Source organism: Rhinopithecus roxellana, chromosome 8 (genome assembly GCF_007565055.1).
Source record: "Rhinopithecus roxellana isolate Shanxi Qingling chromosome 8, ASM756505v1, whole genome shotgun sequence".
NCBI classification, from domain to species: Eukaryota; Metazoa; Chordata; class Mammalia; order Primates; family Cercopithecidae; genus Rhinopithecus; species Rhinopithecus roxellana.
The window spans coordinates 49948254-49973237 of record NC_044556.1 but is presented as its reverse complement, the minus strand read 5'-3'; the positions used below and the strand labels follow the sequence as shown (position 1 = coordinate 49973237).

Sequence of the window (24984 nt, the reverse complement as noted above, 5' to 3'; positions counted from 1 at the left end):
AAGATCTCTGACTGCTTAACGACCCATCCTGTGGTTTTCAAAGACTGAATATAACAGCTATGAAAGTGTGAGCAATGACGAAACTGGAGAGATGGGGTTTTAACAAGATGCAAGAACAATCTGAGGACTGAGAGCCATTTCACCGTGAGCCCCCAGCCTGAGAGCAAGAAAGAAGAACTTCTGTCTTGAGGTAAAAAGATCTGTTGGGGACCTGGGGTCCGGGTGGAGGGACGGGATGGTTGACAGAACTGCTCAGGCAAGCACAGGCTTCCCATGAGGTCCCTGAGAAACCTGCCTTTTGGAGGGAAATGTCCTCTGTCCTCTGGACCCTGGGGAGAAGGTTATTTCTGCCTGCCAGACCAGCATGCTTGCTCTTCTTCCATGGCCATTCAGGGATCCTGGCCCCATTCTGACATTCCTCAAATGGAGGAATTCCTCAAATTACCAGAGGAAAGTTACCAAAGTTTAGATCAGCGTTCTGCTGGAGTTCTTCAAGGCCTGGGCTGAGACAAGCCGGAGGCACCACGGGGCTTGGAGCTGGCGCTGTGAAGCACCTCTAGGGGAAGTTCACGTCCTAGGTGGTTCACGTCGTGGACCTCTGGGAGGTCCATGAATAGATTCGTTCATGGGATTTGTGAATTTTTGGGAAAAATACATCTTTATTTTCACTAATCTTTAATTGAAAGTTAGCACTTGCTTCAGTTATGAATATAGACAATGAACCACAATAGAATTTGCCATCAATAGAAAACACAAATATTTTCAAATCTCATTACAGTTGTTATAGATTTCTCCAAATGACATTAACGCTCAGCACTACTACAGAATTACAACAGTTATTAGGCTGATGCCAGATCTAAAGAAGCATGTGTACTGCTCTATCACACATTCTTCTCATGCTTTGACAACTGTCTTGTCATCATTTGTTCCCTTTATTATCCCATGTATCTTATTAATTTTTAAATGTTATTCTGAGGAGGGACTCCATATGCCTTCCCAGACCACCAAAGAGGTCCATGGCCCTTTTACCTCAGGCGCCTGCTTTGGTGTGTTGAGCAGGAAGCCCGAAATCTCAGACAAGAGCTTCAAGGGCCCCCCAGCCCAAACGTCTGTTTACTAACAAGTCTGGTTCTACTTTAAGGCAGTTGGGGTTGTGGAGATAGAAAAAGAAGCCCCTTCACAGCAGCAAACGAGATCTTTCTGGGCATCTTTTTCAGTGTTGTGGGAGATCCGTATTCAGAGGTATTTGTGGAGCTCAGAGCTGACCTTCCAGCTCCTCCAAGAAGTTAGATTCCGGGCTCCGGTGACAGAGGAAATGGAGTCTCTTTCTTGCCATCTTGTCCCCACCCTTCCCAGAAAACCTCTGGCAAAGCTTTATGTGTCATCTAACCGTCACCACATTCCTATGAGGGAGCTTTAAACACAAGAGGAATGTGAGACTGAGCGAGGTCCAGCAATGTGCCACAGGTCACACAAAGCTTGAATTTGAACCCAGGAGCCTAAGAGACTCCAGGACCACCTCCGAAGGTGCGGGAGGGGAGAGTTTCCCGCAGTCTGTGAGCTGTTGCCTGAGAGAGGCCCCGGGCTCTGGGGCCACGAGCACAGCTCGGGAGCCCTGGGGAAGATCAAAGGTGAGGATGCCAACTGCACGGGCACCCTCCCCCCTGGGGCTCACAACGTTTTAAGAGGGGAGACCCGCCCCTGGCGTGTAGTGGGCCCGGAAAACTCCCAGACTTTTCACGACCACCTGCTCTCCCCCTATTGAGGGCCAGGTGCCGCTCTAGTACATGCTGCGTCCCCAGGACCCACCAGGCCCAACTTTGCACCCCTTCAACTCCCCTCCTAGTTTAGGCTTTCCCTGTCTAGCCCCCATGCTCGCTGGATGGGTCCATGGCTGGAGTGACCAACGCAGGGCAGGTTGGGGTCACTCGGCTTTGGCTGGAAGGCAGCGCCCTCTAGCGGCCAGAGTGCGGAATCAGCGCCGCCGGCTCCGCGCTGCGCGACCTGCATCACACCAGATGCTCCCCTCCCGGGCACCAAGGTCACTTCCCAGAGCATCCTTGCCCAGACCCCGCCTCCCCCCAGCGCTGGTGAGTGGCCCACAACAGACTTACATGCTCGTCTTCAACTCAGCCCTAGGCACTGCGAAGCCTGGCCACTCCAGCGGAGTGACCGGCTGCATCAGCCCCTCCGAACCTGTCTGCCTGTCCTCTGTCTCCTTGGAAGCGGTCCCTACCCTGCGCCCCTCCCATCCCGCTGCACCAGTCCCTTAGGAAACACGCCTAGAGAAGGGACACGACCTTGTCAACATTCCATGGCTACGTAGTGCGGAGCCAGGACTGGAAGGAAGCCCGATCTCCTCAGCCCATTCCCCACCTTAATTCACCCACCGTACTCTTCAGGCACCAGCTCCCCAAAGCCCACAAACATCTACGAAGGCCTAACTCCATTGCCATCTTGCAGCCTTTCCACATCGCTCATCCAGAATTTCTCCTTTCCTGCCCCTTGACACTTTATAACCTTATTACTGTTCTTAGTACAGTCGTTCTTGTTTACAGCTGTTCGTGAATGGATGAGTGGCTGTGAGGAGAGGGACAAAGAGGACTCCAAGAGAAAGACTCTCGTAACTTGGGTTAGAATCCTGCTCCCCAACTTAGGAGCTATGATTTTAAGCACGTCGCAAGGCTTCTCCAAGCCTCTACATGCTTCGTGCAAATAATAAATTTTAAAAAATAATAATGGCTTAGTGTTTTATAAGGACTAAACACAGTCTTGTAGGTAGATGTGCCTGGAACACTGTCCATTGATTCCAATATACGAAAGCATAAAAATAAGCATAGCTATCATTTATTGAACCCTTAGTCTCTGCCAGGCATTATGCTAAGTAGTTTACACAGGTTACCTCATTTGACCCTCACAACCCTAGGAAGAAAATATTTTGTCACCATTTTATAGGTCAGTCAACTCATTTTCAGAGAGGTTAAGAAACTTGCCCAATATTACACAGAGAGTAAGTGTCAAAGCCAGATCTCAAACATGCTGGTCTGACTCTAGAGACCACTGAACCACTAAAACGTCTTTGCCTCTGCTGTGTTAGTGATCTCTCTGTGCCCCATGGTGCCTGACACATTATATATGCTCCGTGTTTCTGAAATATGTCTATTTATTAAAGGCTGAGCATACTGCCTGGCCCAGGAGCCTAAGAAACTTGACCAAGTCATGCAACTATTAAGTTTTGGGACCAGGATTTGAACACAAACACACTGGCTCTAGAGTCTAGGCTTTTTAACCATAATTCTGGGCTGAATCAATAATTGCAATCCTTCTTTATCTTCCTCTTTGAATCAAATGATGCTTTGTCACTAAATATTCCATGTTTCAAGAGTCACCAGGACATTCTGGTATAGCATGAAGGTATTTTAACACAGGAGAGGGAGCAAGAAGAGGTCAAGGCTAGGGGAAAGGTCATTGGGGCCATACCATGAGCCGCTGCTGGGATGTTTTATTAGGATTTTTTATTAGGATTGTGACAAATGTACAGATAAGTACAGACAAAATTAACGATCGTCTCTACTTAGATTTTCTTTTATGTTTCTTAATAGTACTGTATAGTTTTTAATCCTATAAGTCCTATTCGAATGTTGTTACATTTTTCTGGACATTTCATGGGTTTTTTTGGTTGCTATAATGAATGGAACTTTTTCTTCTACCATACTTTCTAATAATTATATTATATAATTATGGTAATATAATTATTAGGAAAATTTAATTTTATACAAATTATAATTACATAACATTCTATTTTGTGGATCTGCAATAATTTATTCAACCATTCTTACTAGTGGGTCTTCACCTGTTTCCTTTTTTTGTGGGGGCGGGACGGCGACGAAGTTTTGCTGTTGCCCAGGCTGGAATGCAGTAGTGTGATCTTGGCTACTGCCATCTCCGCCTCCCAGGTTCAAGCAATTATCCTGCCTCAGCCTCCTGAGTAGCTGGGATCACAGGCACCTGCCATGATACCCAGCTAATTTTTGCATTTTCAGTAGAGCCAGGTTTCATGTGGGCCAGGCTGGTCTCGAACTCCTGACCTCAGATGATCCGCGTGCCTCAGTCTCCCAAAGTGCTGGTATTACAGGTGTGAGGTACCACACCTGGCCTTCAGCTGTTTCTATTTTTTTGGTATTATAAACAATGCTGCAGTGAATATCCTTGTACATATATACTAGCACACTCATGCTTTTATTTCTGTAAGCTATAGCCTAAGGGACAGGGTATGTGCATTTGAAATGTTCCCCCAAAGCTCCATAACAATGTATAGTTCTACCTAGAGTGAATGATTGCACCTATTTCTTCTTACCCTTACCAAAATTTGATTTATCAATCTTTTAAATTTTTGTTCATTTAACAGGTGGTAATTCTGAAATTCTGAACTCTGAATTTTTAATTTGTAATTCCTTAAATACTTGTAAAACCAAAAAACTTTTTATTCTATTTCCTCTTTTGTGAACTGCCTATTCAGATACTCTATCTTTTATTGTTTTTAATAATTCTTAATTAAGTTTCTTGGGTTTTCCAGATGTAAGTTATATCACATATAAATAGTAATAAATTTGCCTTAAGACTTCCAATATTTATACCCTTTGCTTTATTTTCTTGTCTAAATGTAATGGCAAACACTTCCAGAACAATGTAAAATAACAGAAATAATAGGAAGCATCTCTGCCTTAAATTATCCTATATTTTACCATTAAATATGATGCTGAAATTTTATCTGAGATATACATTTCTCCATTATATTGAATAGTATTCATCCATTACCATTTTACTTAGGATTTTAGTGGGAATTAATGTAAGACTTTATCAGAAGGTAATATTGACTTTCTTTTTTGATGCAGTAGTATGTTAATTAATAATTTCCTAATATTAAATCATCCAAGAATTTCTAAAAACGAAACCTCATTCCATTTGTCATGGTGTGTTATATTTTTAATATCTTGTAGGACTGGTTAATTTTTGTGTGTGTGTAATTTTTGTTCTTGGTTTTCCTGAGACAGGGTCTCACTGTCAACCAGGCCAGAGTGCAGTGAAGATCATACCTCACTGCATCCGTGAACTCCTGGGCTCCTCCCACCTCAGCCTCTTGAGAAGCTGGGACTACAGGTACGCACCACCACACCTGGCTAATTTTTGTATTTTTTGTAAGACAGGGTCTCACCTTGTTGCCCAGGCTGGTCTCAAATTCCTGGGCTCAAGCGATCCTCCCACTTCAGCCTCCCAAAGTGTTGGGATTATAGGCATGAGCCACCACACCTGGGCCTTTCCATTTTTAAAAATTTAAATAAAATATTATAAAACAGAATACAGTGGCATATGAAAAGAATAACATACTAGGCTGGGTGTGGTGGTTCACGCCTGTAATCCCAGCACATTGAGAGGCCAAGGTGGGTGGATCACGAGGTCGGGAGTTCAAGATCACCCTGGACAAGATGGTGAAACCCCGCCTGTACCAAAAATACAAAAATTAGGCGAGTGCAGTGGCAGGTGCCTGTAATCCCAGGTACTCGGGAGGCTGAGGCAGGAGAATCGCTTGAACCTGGGAGGTGGAGGTTGCAGTAAGCCAAGATCGTGCCATTGCACTCCAGCCTGGGCGACTGAGTGAGACTCTGTCTCAAAAGAAAACAACAACATACTATGACCAAATGGTTTCAGTTTTTGTTTGTTTGTCTGGGACTGCAAAGATGTATCAATTTTAGGAAATCTTTTAATGTAGATCACCATCTTAATATATCTTAAAGAAAAATAATATCATTTTAGTTGATATTTAAAGGCAATTAATAAAACATTCACATCCATCCTTGACATTTTTAAACTCTTAATAAAATAGAAATAAATGTATATTCCTTAACATAATGAAATACATCTCATTCTCAAAGCTACTATAATACTTAAAAAGGAAACATTTAAGCATCCCCCACTAAACTTAGAAAAAAGACACAGATTCATTATTACCATTATTATTTAATATTTTCCTGGAGACATTAACCAACACAATTAGAAGAAAGAAATCAGAGATATAAAACAGAAAAAGAAGTAATTATCATTATTTACACATAATATGATTGCATGACTGGAAAATCCAAGAGAATCAACTGAAAAATGATAGAATTAAGGGAGGGGAGCTGGATATGAAATTAATATCTATTAAAAAAATAGCCTTTCATATATGAACAACAATGAAAAATTAAAAGATATAATGAATGATATAAGGAGACTGAAAAAATAAGTTAAAAGATACAATGAGTGGAAACAACAGATGCTGGAGAGGACGTGGAGAAATAGGAATGCTTTTACACTGTTGATGGGAGTGTAAATTAGTTCACCCATTGTGGAAGACAGTGTGGGGATTCCTCAAGGATCTAGAACTAGAAATACCATTTGACCCAGCAATCTCATTACTGGCCATATACCCAAAGGATTATAAATCATTCTATGATAAAGATGCACACGTATGTTTATTGCAGTACACAATAGCAAAGACTGGGAACCAACCCAAATGTCCATCAATGATAGATTGGATTAAGAAAATGTGGCACATATACACCATGGAATACTATGCAGCCATAAAAAAGGATGAGTTAATGTCCTTTGCAAGGACATAGATGAAGCTGGAAACCATCATTCTAAGCAAACTTCACAAGGACAGAAAACCAAACACTGCATATTCTCACTCATGAATGGGAATTGAACAATGAGAACACATGGACACAGGGCAGGGAACATCACACACTGGGGCCAGTTGGGGGGTGAGGGCTGGGGGAGGGATAGCATTAGGAGAAATACCTAATGTAAATGACAAGTTGATAGGTGCAGCAAACCAACATGGCACATTTATACCTAAGTAACAAACCTGCACAAGGTGCACATGTACCCTAGAACTTAAAGTATATTAAAAAAAAAAAAAAAGATATAATGGGTAAAAGATGACATTTTCAATAGTGAAAAAGAATATGAATTACTCAAGAAACAAACTTAGCTAAGAAATGGACAAGGACTTTATGAAGAAAACTTCTATACATACCTGAGACATATATATTTGAAAAATGAATATCACATTCTCAGATCAAAAGAATCAATGTCACAACAAATTCAGTTCTCCCTAAGTTAAAATATAAATTGAACATATCCCAATTTTAAAATACCAATAGGATTTTTTCTTGGTGGTACACACAGTAGGAAGGGCAAGACTAGGCAAGCCGATTATAAAAATCAGAAAAATAAATTTATAGAAAAATTCTTGTTTTCCCCTTTTGAATTTTAAATGCTGTGAATGTAATTACCTATTCAAAAGTTATAAACTACAAAACTTTATATTTTTAAAACATATATACACAGAGAGGATTTTTTAAAATAAAAATACATTTAGTTTATATACATAATTGCAATTTGCCCTTTTTGACCTAATGATATATCATGAATATCCCTCCAGGCCCATATTTATAGAAGTATCTCATTCTTTTAATATATATAATATTTTATTGCATAGATTAATTGAAACTTATTAAACCACTTCCCTATTGATGAAATTCGGGTGTTCGTTTTTCTTCAGTTTGTTTATTTTGAAACGGGTAATTTTTCTCAGCCAGGATTAGAAGGCATAAAAAAGTAAAATATAAAAATGTTGAAAGAAAATGATAGCCTCAATTGGAGGGAAACTTTCCTAAACAATGCAGGAAACCCAGACAACTTAAAGGAAAATATGATTAGATATGTTGTATTTAATTACATACAATGTAAATTTTCCTTGTGAAAAAAAGCATCATAAACAAAGAGAAGAGACAAACAACAAATTGGGAGAAAGGATTGCCTAAAGAAATGGCAGATGGGTTAATTATCTCTAATCTAGAGAAAGTTCCTAAAAGTTGAGTTAAGAAATACAAAGAATATGAACACACAATTCATAGACAAGGGAATACTGATGACCAATAAGCATATGAAAAGATCCTCAACCTCACTAATCATGGAAATGCAACATAAAACAGATCTAATTTTTCAGCTATCAGATTGGCAAACATTTTAAAGTACAGATAATACCCAGAGCTGGCAAGGGCATAAGGAAATGTACACTATTAAGCATTCTTGGTGAACATCTGATTCTCAACAGTCTTTTTGGAGAGCAATCTGTTTATAGTAGAAAAAAGTTTTAATCCTCATATTCTTTGACCCAGCAATCCAATTTAACTTTAAAAAAAACATATATATATATGAGAAAACAGCCTTTAGTGTCTCCCTACGTCTCTCCCTCCCTCGCCCTCCCAGTATATCTCACTTGGTTTACCACCTCAATTCCCAGCCAGTTGGACTCTCATGCCCAAGCCCTCCTCTACCTCCATCATACTCTAGCCAATCAAAGCTAGTGCCTGGGATGGGGAGATGGTCTTGGAGCCCTGGAAGGCTTTGTCTAGTGGGTCCCCCTGTGCTTTCAGGAGACTGAAGCCAAGGATACCAGCAGAGCCAACATTTGCTTCAAGTTCCTGGGCCTGCTGACAGCGTGCAGGATGCTAATGGAAACCAGCAGAGGCTGCTGTGCCCTGGCCATCCTGCTGGCAATTGTGGACATCCAGTTTGGTGGTAAGGATAGGCCCTAGAGCAGAGACGGCCATGGGGAGGATCCTGGGCTTGTGGGAAGGGCTGGATCCCATGATTTTCTCTGATGGGGAAACCAAGGACTCACTCTTTTTTTTTTGAGGGAGTCTCACTCTGTCACCCAGGCTGGAAATGGTGCGATCTCGGCTCACTGCAACCTCCGCCTCCCGGGCTCAAGCAATTCTCCTGGCTCAGATTCCTGAGTAGCTGGGACTACAGGCATATGCCACCACACTCGGCTAATTTTTGTATTTTTAGTAGAGACGGGGTTTCACCATATTGGTCAGGCTGGTCTCCAACTCCGGCCTGACCTCAGGTGATCCTCAGGAGCCCGGCTGACTGACTATTCTTGACATTAAGGAAAGGGTAAAAAAATACAGTGTCTTTTTCTTTTTTGTTAGAACTGATACTACTGCCTCTCTATCAGATATTCTGCCTCTGCCACGTGTTTCAAAGAGCCTGGTAATCTGTGCCTCAACCTAAGATTCCTTTAGGTTCCTATATACTATAAATTTATGAAATCCAGGTTTGAGATCCAGATACTGTAATCTTCATTAACTTCAGCAGCTAGTTTAACCACTTGTGCCTCAATTTGTGTATTTATAAAACAGGAACAGTAACACCTGTCTCTACAGCTATACTGAGGATTTGATATATAGAAAAGCACTCTAATAGAGACCCTATAGAAGTTCCAGCTGGAAAGTAGAAATAAAATATAAACCATTTTGGAGTTAATCAATGGCTGGGATTGCAAGTCTCCCTCAGATACGGGTCTTGTAAGACCCATATCTCTTACTCTTGTAAGAGAATTGCATTTAATATGTAGGGGGAAGCCTCCATCTCTGCCTCTTCACCATTTTCATGTGAGTGAATTTAGTTCACTGTGTATACCAAGAGGAGTCTTACAAGGAAAAGCAAGCCATAGGGGATCAAGCTGCCAAGGGAGTGGGGCTGGCAGCCTCAGCATCTGCCTGATGAGGTTTTAGCAGACAGCTGGATGTAACCAAGGCTGGGGTTTTGCGAGGATCCATCATAGCGGGAGTAAAGCTAAGGGAGCTGAGGGTGGATATAAGGGAGAGATTATAGTAATGGACTATAAAATATAAACTACAGAAGGAAGCAAAGTTTGAGGATAGTGAGGGGTAGTACAAAGGTGGCAGGGCCAACGCACTGGAAAATTAGGTCAGAGACACCCATTGAGCCGAAACATCCTGGGTTAACCCAACTATTTTCTCCACTTCTGTATCCAGGTTATAGATTACTTACAGGGAAAATCATCCAGTCGGCAGATTGGCACCATCAGAGTCATGGTCTTTGGCTACCAATGGTCCCTCAATAATTAGTCTGTTTCTCCAGTCCATTCTCACTCCATTTCCACACAGTGGCTGTTTTTAATCATCTCTGGTATTTCTGTGGTCTCTCTCATCCTGTATTTCTTAGAAAAACTTTTACTCATCCTTCAAGTCTCAGCTCCAGCACTAAATTCACTGTGAAGTTTTCCTGATTCTTCAGACTCAGGAATCTCTAAGATTCCTCAGTTATAATAACTGTGGAATTAAATTGTAATTTTTTGCTAATCTGTTTTTACATTAGGCTTTAAACTCTGAGAGCGGCCAGGCACGGTGGTTCATGCCTGTAATCCCAGCAGTTTGGGAGGCAGAGGCAGGAAAGTCGCTTGATGCCTGGAGTTCAAGACCAGCCTGGACAACATAGTGAGAATCTGTCTCTACAACACAAAAAATTAGCCAGGCATAGTGGTGCATACCTGTAGTGTTAGCTATTCGGAAGGTGGAAGCAGGAGGATTGCCTGAGCCCAGGAGTTCAAAGGTGCAGTGAGTTATGATTATGCCACTGCACTCCAGCCTGGGTGACAGAGCAAGACCTTATTTAAAAAAATGTTTTTTTAATTAAAAATCCCCGGTCATCTAATGGTTAGGAAAAAAAAGGTATGACAGTGGGCCTCATGTCCTAGTCATCATTGCCCCAGCAGGGCTTGGCAGGGTGAATACCTAAACATATTTGTTAAGTGGAGGAACAAATAAACCTATGAATGGAATGATGCTTTGAGCATATTATTTAGTCCCTTAATTTTCATTTTCCAGATGAATAAACTACTGCCCAAGGAGTTAGGTAACTTGCTTACAGTCACACAGCCATCGATAGAGCTGTAATTTGTATTTCCTGTCTGCCAGCACTGCTGCCAGGTTCTGCTTCAGTCCTTCCTTGAAGACTTCTGGTGATAAGGAGCAGTAATGGTGAAATTCAAAGAACACTACCTGACCTCTGGGTAATTCTTCCCTTTCCATTCCAGGATGCATTAACATCACCAGCTCAGCTTCCCAGGAAGGAACACGACTAAACTTAATCTGCACTGTGTGGCATAAGAAAGAAGAGGCTGAGGAGTTGGTAGTGTTTTTGTGCAAGGACAAGTCTGGAGACTGTTTTCCTGGGACCAGTTTAAAACAGCTGAGACTTAAAAGGGATCCTGGGATAGATGGTGTTGGTGAAATATCATCTCATTTAGTGTTCACCATAAGCCAAGTCACACCGTCACACAGTGGGACCTACCAGTGTTGTGCCACAAACCAGAAGTCAGGCATCCGCCTTCAGGGCCATTTCGTCTCCCTTCTAGTCACAGGTGAGTCTCTAATACCCCTAATGCCACCAGGTGGGACACTAAGCAGGGTTGACAGCTGATGATGTAACCAGATGGTTCGGGTCCTGGATAGGCAATTTCCTTCTTCCTCAATCCTTTTCCAGCATTCCCATTGGCAGATGCTGCCTTTCTTCAACATGCACATACAAACATAAACTCATTTTTTCTTTAATTTAAAAACTCTTACTGGGGTGGCCATCGCATTTTTATTGACAGGGAGATGGTGACACAGGGGTTGAAGAGATTTGTCCAATGCTACTCACTGACCGGTGAAAGTAAAAACAGATAGAAATTAGGCCTCCTGGCCAGGCACGGTGGCTTACGCCTGTAATCCCAGCACTTTGGGAGGCTGAGGTGGGAGGATCACCTGAAGTTGGGAGTTCAAGACCAGCCTGGCCAACATGGAGACACCCCATCTCTACTAAAAATACAAAATTAGCCGGGTGTGGTGGTGCATGCCTGTAATCTCAGCTACTTGGGAGGCTGAGGCAGGAGAACCGCTTGAACATGGGAGGCAGAGGTTGCAGTTAGCTGAGATCGCACCATTGCACTCTAGCTTGGGCAACTAGAGTGAAACTCCGTCTCAAAAAAAAAAAAAAAAGAAAAGAAAAAAATAAATAAATTAGGTCTCCTGATTCCCAATTCAGAACTCTCCCAGAAATGTGGCTATATTTCTAAATTCAGGCAAAGAGATTAGGTTTGAGATAATATGAGTATCTGTCTTAAGGAGCATTTAGTTGGAAGAAACAGAAACCCATTCAAGGTACCATAGATTAAAGGAGGAAAAAATAAAGCAAAAAGTACAGCTGGCCCTCATGAGCTCTAGCTCCTGGAATCAGAAACTAGAAAGGGGACAGGAAGCAAAACAGTTACCATTTCAAACTCTGAGGCGGCAACGCCTCTGGCTTCTGCACCTGTCTTTTTCACTCTGTGCATGCCCCTCCTGCTCCATTACTACTTTGGCATGTCCTAAATATGGCCACTCCAGCCCCAGCTTTATGTGGCTTCCTTCAGTCAAATTATGCCCAACAGAAAATGTCTGTGTTCCTATATTCCCAGACAACAGAGCAAGCCTCCACAATTCTGTGAAAAAAAAAAAAAAAAAAAAGTTTACCTGGCTGGGCTCTGTGGGTCACACCTGTAATCCCAGCACTTAGGGAAGCCGAGGCAGGCGGATCACGAGGTCAGGAGTTTGAGAGCAGCCTGGCCAATATGGTGAAACCCCATCTCTACTAAAAATACAAAAAACAAAATTAGCCGAACATGGTGGCGCACGCCTGTAGTCCCAGCTACTTGGGAGGCTGAGGCAGAAGAATAGCTTGAACCCGGGAGTTGGAGGTTGCAGTGAATCGTGATTGTGCCACTGCACTCCAGCATGGGCGACAGAGCGAGACTCCGTTTGGGAGGCCGAGACGGGCGGATCACGAGGTCAGGAGATCGAGACCATCCTGGCTAACACGGTGAAACCCCGTCTCTACTAAAAAAAAATACAAAAAATTAGCCGGGCGAGATGGCGGGCGCCTGTAGTCCCAGCCACTCGGGAGGCTGAGGCGAGAGAATGGCGTGAACCCGGGAGGCGGAGCTTGCAGTGAGCTGAGATCCGGCCACTGCACTGCAGCCTGGGCGACAGAGCGAGACTCTGTCTCAAAAAAAAAAAAAAAAAAAAAAAAGTTTACCTTGAATTATATATTCAGCCAAACTATAAACCAAATATAAGGAAAGAAAAAAGATACTATCACAAGACACAACGACTCCAAAAAATTTGCCTTCCATGTGATCTTTTCAAAGAAGCTACCAGAGGATGTGCTTCAGTCAAACAAGAAAGTGAATCCATAAAGGAGATAAAATGAGATACAGGAAACAAGGAATCTAACAGGGAAAAGGAAATTCTAAGCTGGACACAGTGGCTCATGCCTGTAATCCCAGCACTTTTGGAGGCCAAGGTGGGAGGATCACTTGAGCCCAGGAGTTAGAGAAAAGCCTGGGCAACATAGGGAGACACCATCTCAAGTGGAAAAGAAAAAAAAAAAAAGGAAATTCTAAAATTAAAAAAGGGCAGTTAGTACAGAAGAGAGCAAGAGAAAGAAGACTCTGGAAGGGAAATCTCTAGGAGGTAAAAATGGAATTGATAGATCATCTTTCTAAAGGCCCATTAAAGACTCGATAAAAGGATTAAAGAAATGGATATGGAAAACTCTGCCAGTAAAAAAATAAAATAAAATCAGGCTCTAGAAAAAACTACATTTTACAAAAGAAACACAGCACACAACTTGATTCTGCAAAAAATCCAAATTATGTAAACATGACTAATTTAAATAAAATTTGTGATACAATTATTTTTGCAAGAATGCAGACAAGGAAAATGGGTAAAAGTATAACCTTTATCTACTATAGCAGAAAGCCAATAGAAAATGTCTACATTTTATCACTAGGAAGCAGCAATATGAGCATATTATTTAGGAATATAAGACATCTCAAAGAGTTGGCAGTGGTTGTCTCAGACAATAAGCCTAGGAGGATAAAAGGGCACTGCTATTATTCTCTAAGAACTTACAACTACCTTACTTTTTTTTTTTTTTTTTGAGACGGACTCTCACTCTGTGGCCCAAGCTGGAGAGCAGTGGCACAATCTTGGCTCACTCCCAGGTTCAAGGGATTCTCCTGACTCAGCCTCCCAAATAGCTGGCACACGCCACCATCCTCGGCTAATTTTTTTGTATTTTTAGTTGAGACGGGGCTTTGCCATGTTGGCCAGGCTGGTCTCGAACTCCTGACCTCAGGTGATCTGTCCGCCTTAGCTTCCCAAAGTACTGGGATTACAGGTGTGAGACACCGTGCCTGGTCTATCTTACTTTTAAAGAAAAATAAGTATAAATTACCCACTTACCACCACCCTCCCCCCATGAAAAACTGGCCCAGAGCCTTTGAACAAATGTTTTTAATCACCTCCTCTGGTTCCTAGTTAATTCAAATGTTCAACTTGTTTAGTTTGATTGATTTTCTTCCTTGCTTCCTGGTGTCTTCCTGTCTGACCTAGCTATAGCATTCAGCACTTCTGACTATTCCCTCCTTCATCAAACTGTCATCTCTAGTGGTTTCTGTGACTGTACTCCAATGGTTCTCTACCAGCCTGGCTGTTCTTTTGTCTTCTCTACTTCCTCCTCCCACCTCTCAAACATGAGTATTCATTCCCCAAGACTCACTTCTCATCACTTCAACCTTGTCTCTTTACTCTCTCTCCCCAGTTCTCATCTATCCATGATTTAAACCAGTATCTCAATGCAATTGACCATCAAATCAACTTCTCCAGTTCGAACCTCTTTCCTAAGTTTTAATTAAACATTTAAACTAACAACTGTACTCCTACCTCCTAGATGCCCCACCATTTCCTCAAACTCAGTATCAAAGCTATCCTCCTGAGACCCTGTTTCTGTTCATGACTGAAGTCACCTTTGGTTCCTCCTTTTTTCTTAACCCCCAATTCAGAGAGTTACTAAGTACTACTGTTTTCCGCACAGCAGTACTTTGTTATTCCTTTCCTTCCAAAGGTGTTTTTCAGGTCTTCATCACCTCACACTTAACATATTCCAACAGTCTCCTAACAAGTGAGTCCCCTGAGTTCAGCAACTGTACCCTACTCACCTTTATATCTCCCACACCTACCACAGGGCCTAGCACTGAGCTGTTGCCTAATAAATGGTCCAGCAACTCTAAATACTGTTTCTGCCTCCAATCCATTCTACATACTGCCACCAGCTTGTCTTTCCAAAATGCTAATTGGTACATGCCACACCACTCAAAGTTTTAATGGCTTCTCACTGTCTACGGGATAAAGTCTAAATTACTGTAGCCTAGCACTACAGACTCTATAGCATTTCATTATATTTATGTGAATACATTGCTTCAGTTAAACTGCACTAGCAGATACTCCTCTTTCATTCATCCAACAAATATGTATTGTGCATCCCACGCCCAGTGCTAAGCCTTGGAGAACAGACTGAGGTACAACACAGTCCTTGCTCCTTATAACCTAAAATTCCTGTTCTCCTAATACATTGTTTTGGTTGTGAAGATTCTCCCTAAGAAAGAATGCTTTTCTCATCTTCTCAGCATATTTAAGTATTAGAGTCAGCACATCTGGATGGTTCCCCAAATGTGGAAATTAGGTGCATTTTGGAAAGTAAAACTGGTGGAGACAGGTAACAGATAATAAACAATGTCAGCTGAGTGGGGTGGCTCACGCCTGTAATCGCAGCACTTTGGGAGGCTGAGGCAGGCGGATCACTTGAGATCAGAAATTTGAGACAAGCATGGCCGACATGGTGAAATCCCATCTCTACTAAAAACACAAAAATTAGCCGGGTGTGGTGGCACATGCCTGTAACCCCAGATACTTGGGAGGCTGAGGCAAGAGAATCACTTGAATCCAGGAGGCAGAGGTTTCTGTGAGCTGAGATTGTGCCACTGCACTCCAGCCTGGGCGACAGAGCCAGACTCTGTCTCAAAAAAATAATAAAATAAAAAACAATGTCTGCCATTTACTTGCTGTGGACCAGGCATTGTGCTAAGTGACATTATATTATTTAATCTGCATGGTCTTTTGAGCTATTGTGCTGTGATAACTCAAGCTTGAAGATAATTTACGTTTATCCAACTAGTATATGACGGATAAAAATCCCGATCTAGGCCAGGTGCGGTGTCTCATGCCTGTAACCCCAGCACTTAGGGAGACCAAGGCAGGTGCATCACCTGAACCCAGGAGTTCGAGACCAGCCTGAGCAACATAGTGAAAACCTGTCTCTACAAAAAATACAAAAATTGGCTGGGTGTCGTGGCACATGCCTGTAGTCCCAGCTACTAGGGAAGCTGAGGTGGGAGGATCGATTGGGCTCGGGGCTTGAGGCTGCAGTGAGCCATGATCACGCCACTGCACTCTAGCCTGGATGACAGAGCAAGACCCTGTCTCAAAAAACAAAAACCAAAACAAACAAAAAAACCCCAGATCTATTCCAAAGGGCAAGATTTTAACTGATGCTAAATTGCTTGACCCACTCTAGAAAATGGGGCTATTTGGGGATACCCAAGTCCAAGGCAACTAAGCTGTTTCAGCTATCTCTGTGGCAAAACTTTAGAATTACTTTAAGGTCTATCTGCATCCCCAGTGTCTGACACACAGGAGATTCTATTTATGGCCGCTTAAGTACATCATCATTACCCACAATGTTAAAGATACTTATTTGGGCAACAAATTACAGCAGGAGGAATCCTTGGAGATCATAAAAGAGATGTTATGAGATGATGCAAAAGGAGGTACTGATTATTTCTGAAACCCTCCCCTGATCCGTGATTCTCTTTTGAACCAGAGACAGGGAACTACACAGTGACGGGACTGAAACAAAGACAACACCTTGAGTTCAGCCACAGTGAAGGCACTCTCAGTTCAGGCTTCCTACAAGAAAAGGTCTGGGTAATGCTGGTCACCAGCCTCGTGGTCCTTCAAGGTATGTCCAAAAGAGCCGTAAGCATCCCATGCAATGAGGGTGCTATTGTATTTCTGCCATCTTGGTTATTCTCCAGGAGAAGGTTGGAAAGGAAGTCCAGAGGGAGAGGAAAATGTTACTCAAGCCCTGGTTATCCATAGGAAAGTTCAAACCAGTTTCACTGATCCAAAGGCACTGAGGAGGAAGACAGATAAATCAGACTTTCCAAAGGGTAGGAGGTAAGACTTATTAGGAAAGAAGGCCTGTGAGAGGCAAGTTAGTACAACCACCTCTACTCGCTGTGTGAACACAGGACTACAAGTTGAAGCAACAGATTTTTGACTATTAGAGGAACAAGAGACAGACTTCGTTTGGAGATGGTTTTTTGTTTTTTGTTTTTTTCAGATGGAGTCTCGCTCTGTCACCCAGGCTGGAGTGCAGTGGCACAGTCTCGGGTCACTACAAGCTCTGCCTCCCAGGTTCACGCCATTCTCCTGCCTCAGCCTCCCAAGCAGCTGGGACTACAGGCGCCCTCCACAGCGCCCGGCTAATTTTTTTGGCATTTTTTAGTAGAGATGGGGTTTTCACCATGGTCTCGATCTCCTGACCTCATGATCCGCCTGCCTCGGCCTCCCAAAGTGCTGGGATTACAGGCGTGAGCCACCGTGCCCGGCCTGGAGACGGGTTTTTGAACATTGCAGCTCCCCAGCAAAGGCTGATGGCCAGATTGAGTATATTAAACACATGTAGCCGAGTCTTCTGAAAACCATTTACCAATATGGATTGGCGTTTTCCCTATTAGATAATAAAAGTGAAACTTCCAATAATTTGTCATTGTTTTTGCATAATAAGCACCAGATTCAGGTTTTTGCCTGTCCTTGGCATTCTTTTTTTTTTTTTTTTTTTGAGACGGAGTCTCGCTCTGTCGTCCGGGCTGGAGTGCAGTGGCCAGATCTCGGCTCACTGCAAGCTCCGCCTCCCGGGTTTACGCCATTCTTCTGCCTCAGCCGCCCGCCAACTCGCCCGGCTAGTTTTTTGTATTTTTTAGTAGAGACGGGCTTTCACTGTGTTAGCCGGGATGGTCTCGATCTCCTGACCTCGTGATCTGCCCGTCTCGGCCTCCCAAAGTGCTGGGATTACAGGCTTGAGCCACCGCGCCCGGCTGTCCTTGGCATTCTTAACTCCATTTTATTTACGCATTCCTCAAATCAATACCACTGTTTTGAGTGGCATCAGAATGTAAGCTCTATATATGTAAGGACTTCGTCGTCTTTACCCCAACAAAAAGTCCCACACGTATAGCACGCTCTTAATAAATTTGTTAAAGAACCTGTAGATGAATCAGATGTTTACACATGATTCTAACCTTACACAACCCTTGCAAGCAAACATCCGCTGGTTACTCATCAGGAAACAACACAAGGAAGTTAAATAGGGCCTGGTGCGGTGGCTCACACCTGTAATCCCAGCACGTTGGGAGACTGCGGCAGGCAGATCCCTTGAGCCTCGGAGTTTGAGGCCAGTCTGGCAACACGGCGAAACCCCATCTATACAAATAAATAAAAAATTTGTCACACGTGGTGGCACACACACCTGTAGTCCCAGGCTAAGGCATGAGGATCACCTGAGCCCAGGTTGGTTCAGGTTGCAGTAAGCCATGTTCATGCCACTGTACTCCAGCCTGGGTGCCAGACTGAGACTTTCTCAAAGAAAAAAAAAAAAAAAAAAAAAGAGTAAATGTTGCCTGTCACAGCAATTAATACAGATCCTTCTCACTCTAAAACCTTACACTCAGTAATGACCTACTATATGCAAAGCACCTCTTACCTCCTTTACCACACCATTCATTCTGAGATTGACTCCTCCCCTTTCCAGAAACAGGACCACCTAAATATTCCCTATTCCAGTCCCTTATCTGCAAGTCATCAAAAGAAAACACAGATTTCAAAAAGAAAACAGACCTTATCCGTAATCCTTGATAAGGATCTTCCAAATTTAAGCCTATGCCAGTTTTCAGGAGGAAACATGAATATAAAAGAGTCTGACCATTTAGACATAATTTTTTATTGACTTTTAATTCCCTTGGTTAGGCTACTGTAACCAGTAAAATACATTTTATTTTAGAATAAAAATTCTAAAGGGTAAATTGAGTCTAGCCATACAACCTACTACCAGTTACTATCTCTGATTCCCAAGTCATCCTAGAGAAAAAAAAAAAAAATCTGGACTTTTTTTCCTTTTCCACTCAGGTGAAGAGAATGAGCTTTTTAATCCAATGTTTTGTTTTCTCCTGTATCCAATTCAAGTAGCTTTAAAGTTAACCAAAGGAAAAAACCAAAGCTCAATATTTGATTAAACGAGAAAATATACACTACTTAGAAGCTTTCTTTTCTTTATCCTTCTCCCCCAACTCAAGGCTTAGTAGAATTATGGAAAGAGGTAGTATTCAGTAGAACAGTACACATGCTTTTTCAGGTCCAGAAACACCACATAGATCAAGCTATCATGCCTACATGTGGGGAAAAGGAGGAGGGAGTTTCCTGGATCTCTGTGCCTCAGCTCATGAAGCTAATTTCAGTGAATAGCCTTGTCTTGTCACTATGCCGACAATTCAGAGCTATACATGGAAAACCTACCTTCAACTTTTTGAGTGGCATCTATTGCTTCGATTGTCCCTTCCAGCAAGGAGCGATCAAAGACTAGCCCCCTTCCCACTCCCACCGGAATCAGATTTGCTCAAGATTACAACCCTAATTTAGTAATGTGCAATACATAAAATAGTTCCCACTTTCCTTTTCCAATCCCTTTACAGTCATGAGGGCCTATCAAACACACATCTCAGGACAGGTCAGACTTCATTATATCAGGTATTTTGTTGCTATTCTAAGTTATAAGGCAGTAATACAAACTTTCTTTTTCTTTCTACAGCTTTGTAAGCCTTGTGCCAAAAGAAACTTTTTTAAAAAGCTACAGCAAGATGAGTCTGACTCTAGCTTAGTATGTTTCTCATTACAACAGGCACAGAGAAGAAAGCAACGGGGCATAGGGGAAGAGACGCTAAATATACCAAGAATCTGTGGAAATACAAGCTGGGGCAAATCAGTGTGATCCTTGACTTTACTGCTCACCATCAGAGCAAACCCGCCTTCTTCCCTCCTAAGCTCCAGTAAATAAACAGAACAGTTTTCACCAAAGTGGCTGGTATAGTCCTCAAATATTGGATAAATATGTGCGTTTTTGTACCCCAGAACAACTTTTCCTCCCTCCTCCTCAACATAGTAAAATAAGTCAAAACAAAATGAGAACACCAAATTTTGGGGGAATAATTTTTTATTTAACACTGTAAAGGAAAGAGAGAGAAAACAAGCAAAGATAGGTAGGACAGAAAGGAAAAAGCCAGACCCAGTGACTGACTTGGCATGAAAATGAGGAAATGCAGACAGACCTCAACATTCAACAACATCCACACAGCACTGCTGGGGGAAGAGGAAGATTTGTGCAGACCAGGAGCACCACAGACGACAACTGCCCAGCTTCAACTAAACACTTGTTAACCTCTTTGGTCATTTCTCTTTTTAAATAAATGCCCATAGCAGTATGTGCAGTCTTTTTTCTTCTAAATCCACAAACTCTCTTCTTTCTCTTTGGACAGATGACCTATTGTCATAGTTAAGCAGAGAGTGGGCAGGATATTCCTGATAGGAGGAACTATATGAATAAAGGGGTAAGAGCACAGAAATTTAGCTACAGCTCCATGGTGAGCCATTAAAAGGAAAGAGACACTTTACCTGTGCTCCTTGGCAAGGACCTGCCAAATGTGGGTGCTAAGGTTTGTGGGAACGGAGAGAGATATGGCTGAAGTAGACGAGTAAGACCCTTATTAGCGATAGTCTTGAACCTCAAACTAAGGATTTTAGATTTTGTATCCTATGGAGATAAAAGAACCAGCCACAGAGTCAAAAAGATCTGGATTCAAATTCTGGCTCTGCAACACACCAGCTATTTGTCATTGGGCAAATGAATTTTTTTTTTTTTTTTTTTTTTTTGAGACAGGAGTCTCACTCTGTTGCCCAGGCTGGAGTACAGTGGCACGATCTCGGCTCACTGCAACCTCCACCTCCCGGGTTCAAGCAACTCTCCTGCCTCAGCCTCCCAAGTAGCTGGGATTACAGGCATGCACCACCAGGCGTGGTTAATTTTTGTGTTTTTAGTAGAGACGGGGTTTCACCATGTTGGCCAGGCTGGTCTCAAACTCCTGACCTCAAGTGATCCGCCTGCCTCAGCCTCCCAAAGTGCTGGGATTACAGGCGTGAGCCACCATGTCCAGTGCAAATGAGGTTTTGAGATGCTATTTCTGTTTACCTATCTGTAAAAAGGGATACTGCCAACTGTATCTTCTGTTTCCACAGGACTGTTCTGAGAATCAAATGAGAGTCTGGATTTGGAACCTAGAGCCATTTGAATTCTGACTCCAAAGTCACCAAAGCTTTCTCCATTATATCACATTCATCTTAATCTTTCTCTACCTGTTTTATGTATGTTAGTTCTGTGTTTCTAACTAACTAAATAATAAGCTCACATGGGTAGAGATGTCTTTTGTTTTTACTATTGAAAGAATCTTCTGGAGCTACTCAACATTATACAATCATTGGAAGTCTCAGAAAGAAGATATATCCAACTATAGGAAAGGTTTCAGCCATTGTACTATACTAATTATAGTCCACATATAAAAATCTGTGACACATAATCACAGAAAGGAAACATGATCACTGCCCAAGTTTATGAAGACATTTAAGAGCATTAGATTACTAGCTCTGACTCGAACTAAGCAGAATACATACAAAGCAATCATACTTTGTACATACCAACTGAGTTTTGCTTCTTAAGAGTTATTTACTCTGCTTATCTCTCAATACTTGGTTAAACAGAAATTTAAAATACTTGTGTCTTGGCTTCCAAAATGTGTTGATAAACTGACTTCAAATAATCCTACAAATTTCCATGCATAACAGGTAGTTTTCTGGACACACATCTTAGTCCCAGTCTACGTGAGTGATTCACAACCATGGTTTTGAACCTCTGTGAGGCCATGAGGTTATTAGAAGGAATCTATACAGCATAGCCTTCAGCCTGAATAAGTATCTTTCAAGTATTTGTATATACATTTCAATTGGATGTAAATTCTGGTGTGACTAATAAAGATACATTGATTTAGGCCGGGCATGGTGGCTCAAGCCTGTAATCCCAGCACTTTGGGAGGCCGAGACAGGCGGATCACAAGGTCAGGAGATCGAGACCATCCTGGCTAACACGGTGAAACCCTGTCTCTACTAAAAAATACAAAAAACTAGCCGGGCGCGGTGGCGGGCGCCTGTAGTCCCAGCTACTCGGGAGGCTGAGGCAGGAGAATGGCGTGAACCCGGGAGGCAGAGCTTGCAGTGAGCTGAGATCCAGCCACTGCACTCCAGCCTGGGCGACAGAGCAAGACTCCGTCTCAAAAAAAAAAAGAAAGATACATTGACTTAAAAGCTTTACTGAAATCATAGCAGCTTTTTGTTACATATTCTTTAATCAAAAATACTAATAATATGGCTATCACGTTGCTGGAAGGGAATCTAATAATTTGGGGGTTTGTTTTTGTTTTGAGACAGGGTCTCTGTCGCCCTGGAGTGCAGTGGCACAATCTTGGCTCACTACAACCTCTGCCTCCTGGGTTCAGGCGATTCTCCCTCCTCAGTCTCCCGAGTAGCTGGGACTACAGGTGCGTGCCACCACACCTGGCTAAGTTTTGTATTTTTAGTAGACATGGGGTTTCACTGTGTTGCCCAGGCTGGTCTCGAACTCCTGACCTCAAGTGATCTGCCTGCCTCAGCCTCCCAAAGATTACAGGCATGAGCCACCATGCCCAGCCAAGAATCTAATAATTTCTGGACCTTGAAAATTGTATTTCTTATTAGAAAAGGTAAAGAACCACAAGCTTACATCCTATGATTCACAGATCTAAGTGTTCTGGTTGAAAGAGGAAGAAGGGGCAACATTCAAACTACACTTCTGTGGACACCAAATGTAGTTTGGCAGGAAAACATAAAGTTTACATGTATAAAACCTTAAAGTTGAATGCCTATAATGCACTTGTCTGTGGCACGTATGAGATCAAAACCTTACAATGTCATTTGGATCAGACAAGGGCTCTATTTTGATCCTGGAAAGCATCTCTGGTTGTACACATTGTATTCTATGCATTCTATTTTAAACCCCTGGAGCAGCGCAGTGCTCCCCGGCTGAATACTGAGACACTGACATTATTGCAGGCTAGGATTTCCCCCTACAGGATAGCCACTTGTGATGCTTATCCCACCAAAGTTTTCCTCCATCTTACTGCAACAGAATATAAATGAGATTCATTCAGGAAATTCTCAACAAGAGTATTCTATTCTGTAAGTCGCCCCCAATCCCCAGAGCTCCGATGGATTATTCTTGTAAACAGCACTTTTATCTTCCAATCTCTCTACCACAGAGGCCAAAAAGGGTTTTCTCCTAACATCCAAATACCTATTCAGATACCAGCCCTGCTCCTTCTCTTAAAATCTGTCTCCTCACCTGGGCGTGGTGGCTCATGCCTGTAATCCCAGCACTTTGGGACGCCGAGGTGGGTGATCACTTGAAGTCAGGAGTTCGAGACCAGCCTGGGCAACATGGCAAAACCCCGTCTCTACTAAAAATACAAAAATTAGCCGGGCGTGGTGGCATGTGCCTGTAATCCCAGCTACTTGGGAGGCTGAGGCAAGAGAATCGCTTGAACCCAGGGGCGGGGAGGTTGCAGAGGGCTGAGATCATGCCACTGCACTCCAGCCTAGGTGAAAGAGTAAGATTGTGTCTCAAAAAAATAAAAATCTGTCTTCCACTTCTTAAGTCCCAAAGCTGTTTTGTTGTTGTCATTTAAAACAGACTCAGACTATGCTTCCCTCCTGATTTATTAAGATGGATATATTTAATTTGTATTTCTTGAGGGAATAGCACCTGGAAACCAGGGAGAAAGAAGCTGAATCATGCAGGTCATGAATTATTCCATTTGGTGTCAATAATGTCAGAAAAATTTTTTTTAAAAAAGCAATAGATAACTGTATTATAGTTCAACTGATTATAATATAGAAGCAATGGATGATGAACACCCTTTCCTCAAAGTCTTTTATTCCCAACCTTTGGAAATGATTAGGTTTTTACCTCCAGGGAATCCCTTCATCACAGAGCATAACAGGGTACCAGCCCAAGCCAACATACCAGAGAACTCAGGGAAACAAAGATCCTAACAGTTATGTACAATGAGAGAATCAGACTGTGAGGCTCCAGCCCTCTTCTGTAACTCTGCTCACTTTACCTCAGTGCACATCATATCCCTTCTTCCTCTATTGTGAAATGTGCATATACATGTATATAAGTATCTATATTTACACATATATACATACATAAAAATGTGCAATACAAAGACATAAGCAAGGAGTTCTTCCTAACAACTATTTAACCAGAGACTGGTTGGAGAAAAAACAAGTTCTTCCCCTCGAATTTTCCTTCTAACTTGAGAACCAATTCCCACTTAAAGAAAACATTTAAGAAGCACCTGTCAGCTGGGCGCGCTGGCTCAGGCCTGTAATCCCAGCACTTTGGGAGGCCGAGGTGGGTGGGTCACCTGAGGTCAGGAGTTTTGAGACCAGCCTGGCCAACATGATGAACCACTTCTCAGAGAGACACATTATTAACCTGGTGAAACCTAAGTGGGATGAGGAGCACTCTGTATACATGCATCATTTCTGTTTTTCCTCGTTGTGATGGTTAATCTTACGTGTCAACTTGACTAGGCCACATGACGCCCAGATATTTGGTCATACAGTACTCTGGGTGTGTCTGTGAGGGTGTTTTTGGATGAGACTAACATTTCAATCAACAGACTGAATACAGCACATGGCCCTCCCTAATGTAAGTGGCCCTCATCCAATCAGTTGAAGGTCTGAATGGAACAAGTAAGGGAGAAGTCCTCCTTCCTGACTGCTTGAACTAAGACCTCAGTCTTTTCCTGCCTTTGAACTGGAATGGAAACATCAGCTCTTCTAGGGTCTCCAAAAGCTGGCTTTCAGACTGGAACTACATCATCAGCTCTCCTGGATCTCTAGCTGGCCCACTGCAGATCTTGGGACTTCTCAAACTCCG

The 24984-nt window shown here is 42.5% G+C and overlaps 1 protein-coding gene across 4 annotated transcripts; it reads left to right on the top strand.

Annotated features, from left to right (window-relative positions):
* On the top strand, positions 1-20377 carry CD160 (CD160 molecule). Of its 4 annotated transcripts, XM_030935511.1 has the most exons (6): positions 4-190; positions 5055-5160; positions 8484-8628; positions 10955-11281; positions 16663-16800; positions 19708-20377. In XM_030935511.1, exons 3-6 carry the CDS (start codon positions 8556-8558, stop codon positions 19713-19715), a joined length of 546 nt encoding a protein of 181 aa, XP_030791371.1. In that variant the 5' UTR covers positions 4-190; positions 5055-5160; positions 8484-8555; the 3' UTR covers positions 19716-20377. The 4 variants fall into 4 exon arrangements, with proteins under 4 accessions (XP_010372757.1, XP_030791371.1, XP_010372758.1 ...); XM_010374456.2 differs by lacking the exon at positions 5055-5160 and having other exon boundaries at positions 5-190; XM_010374455.2 differs by lacking the exons at positions 5055-5160; positions 19708-20377 and having other exon boundaries at positions 1-190; positions 16663-17204.
* Positions 20378-24984: the final 4607 nt, after the last annotated feature.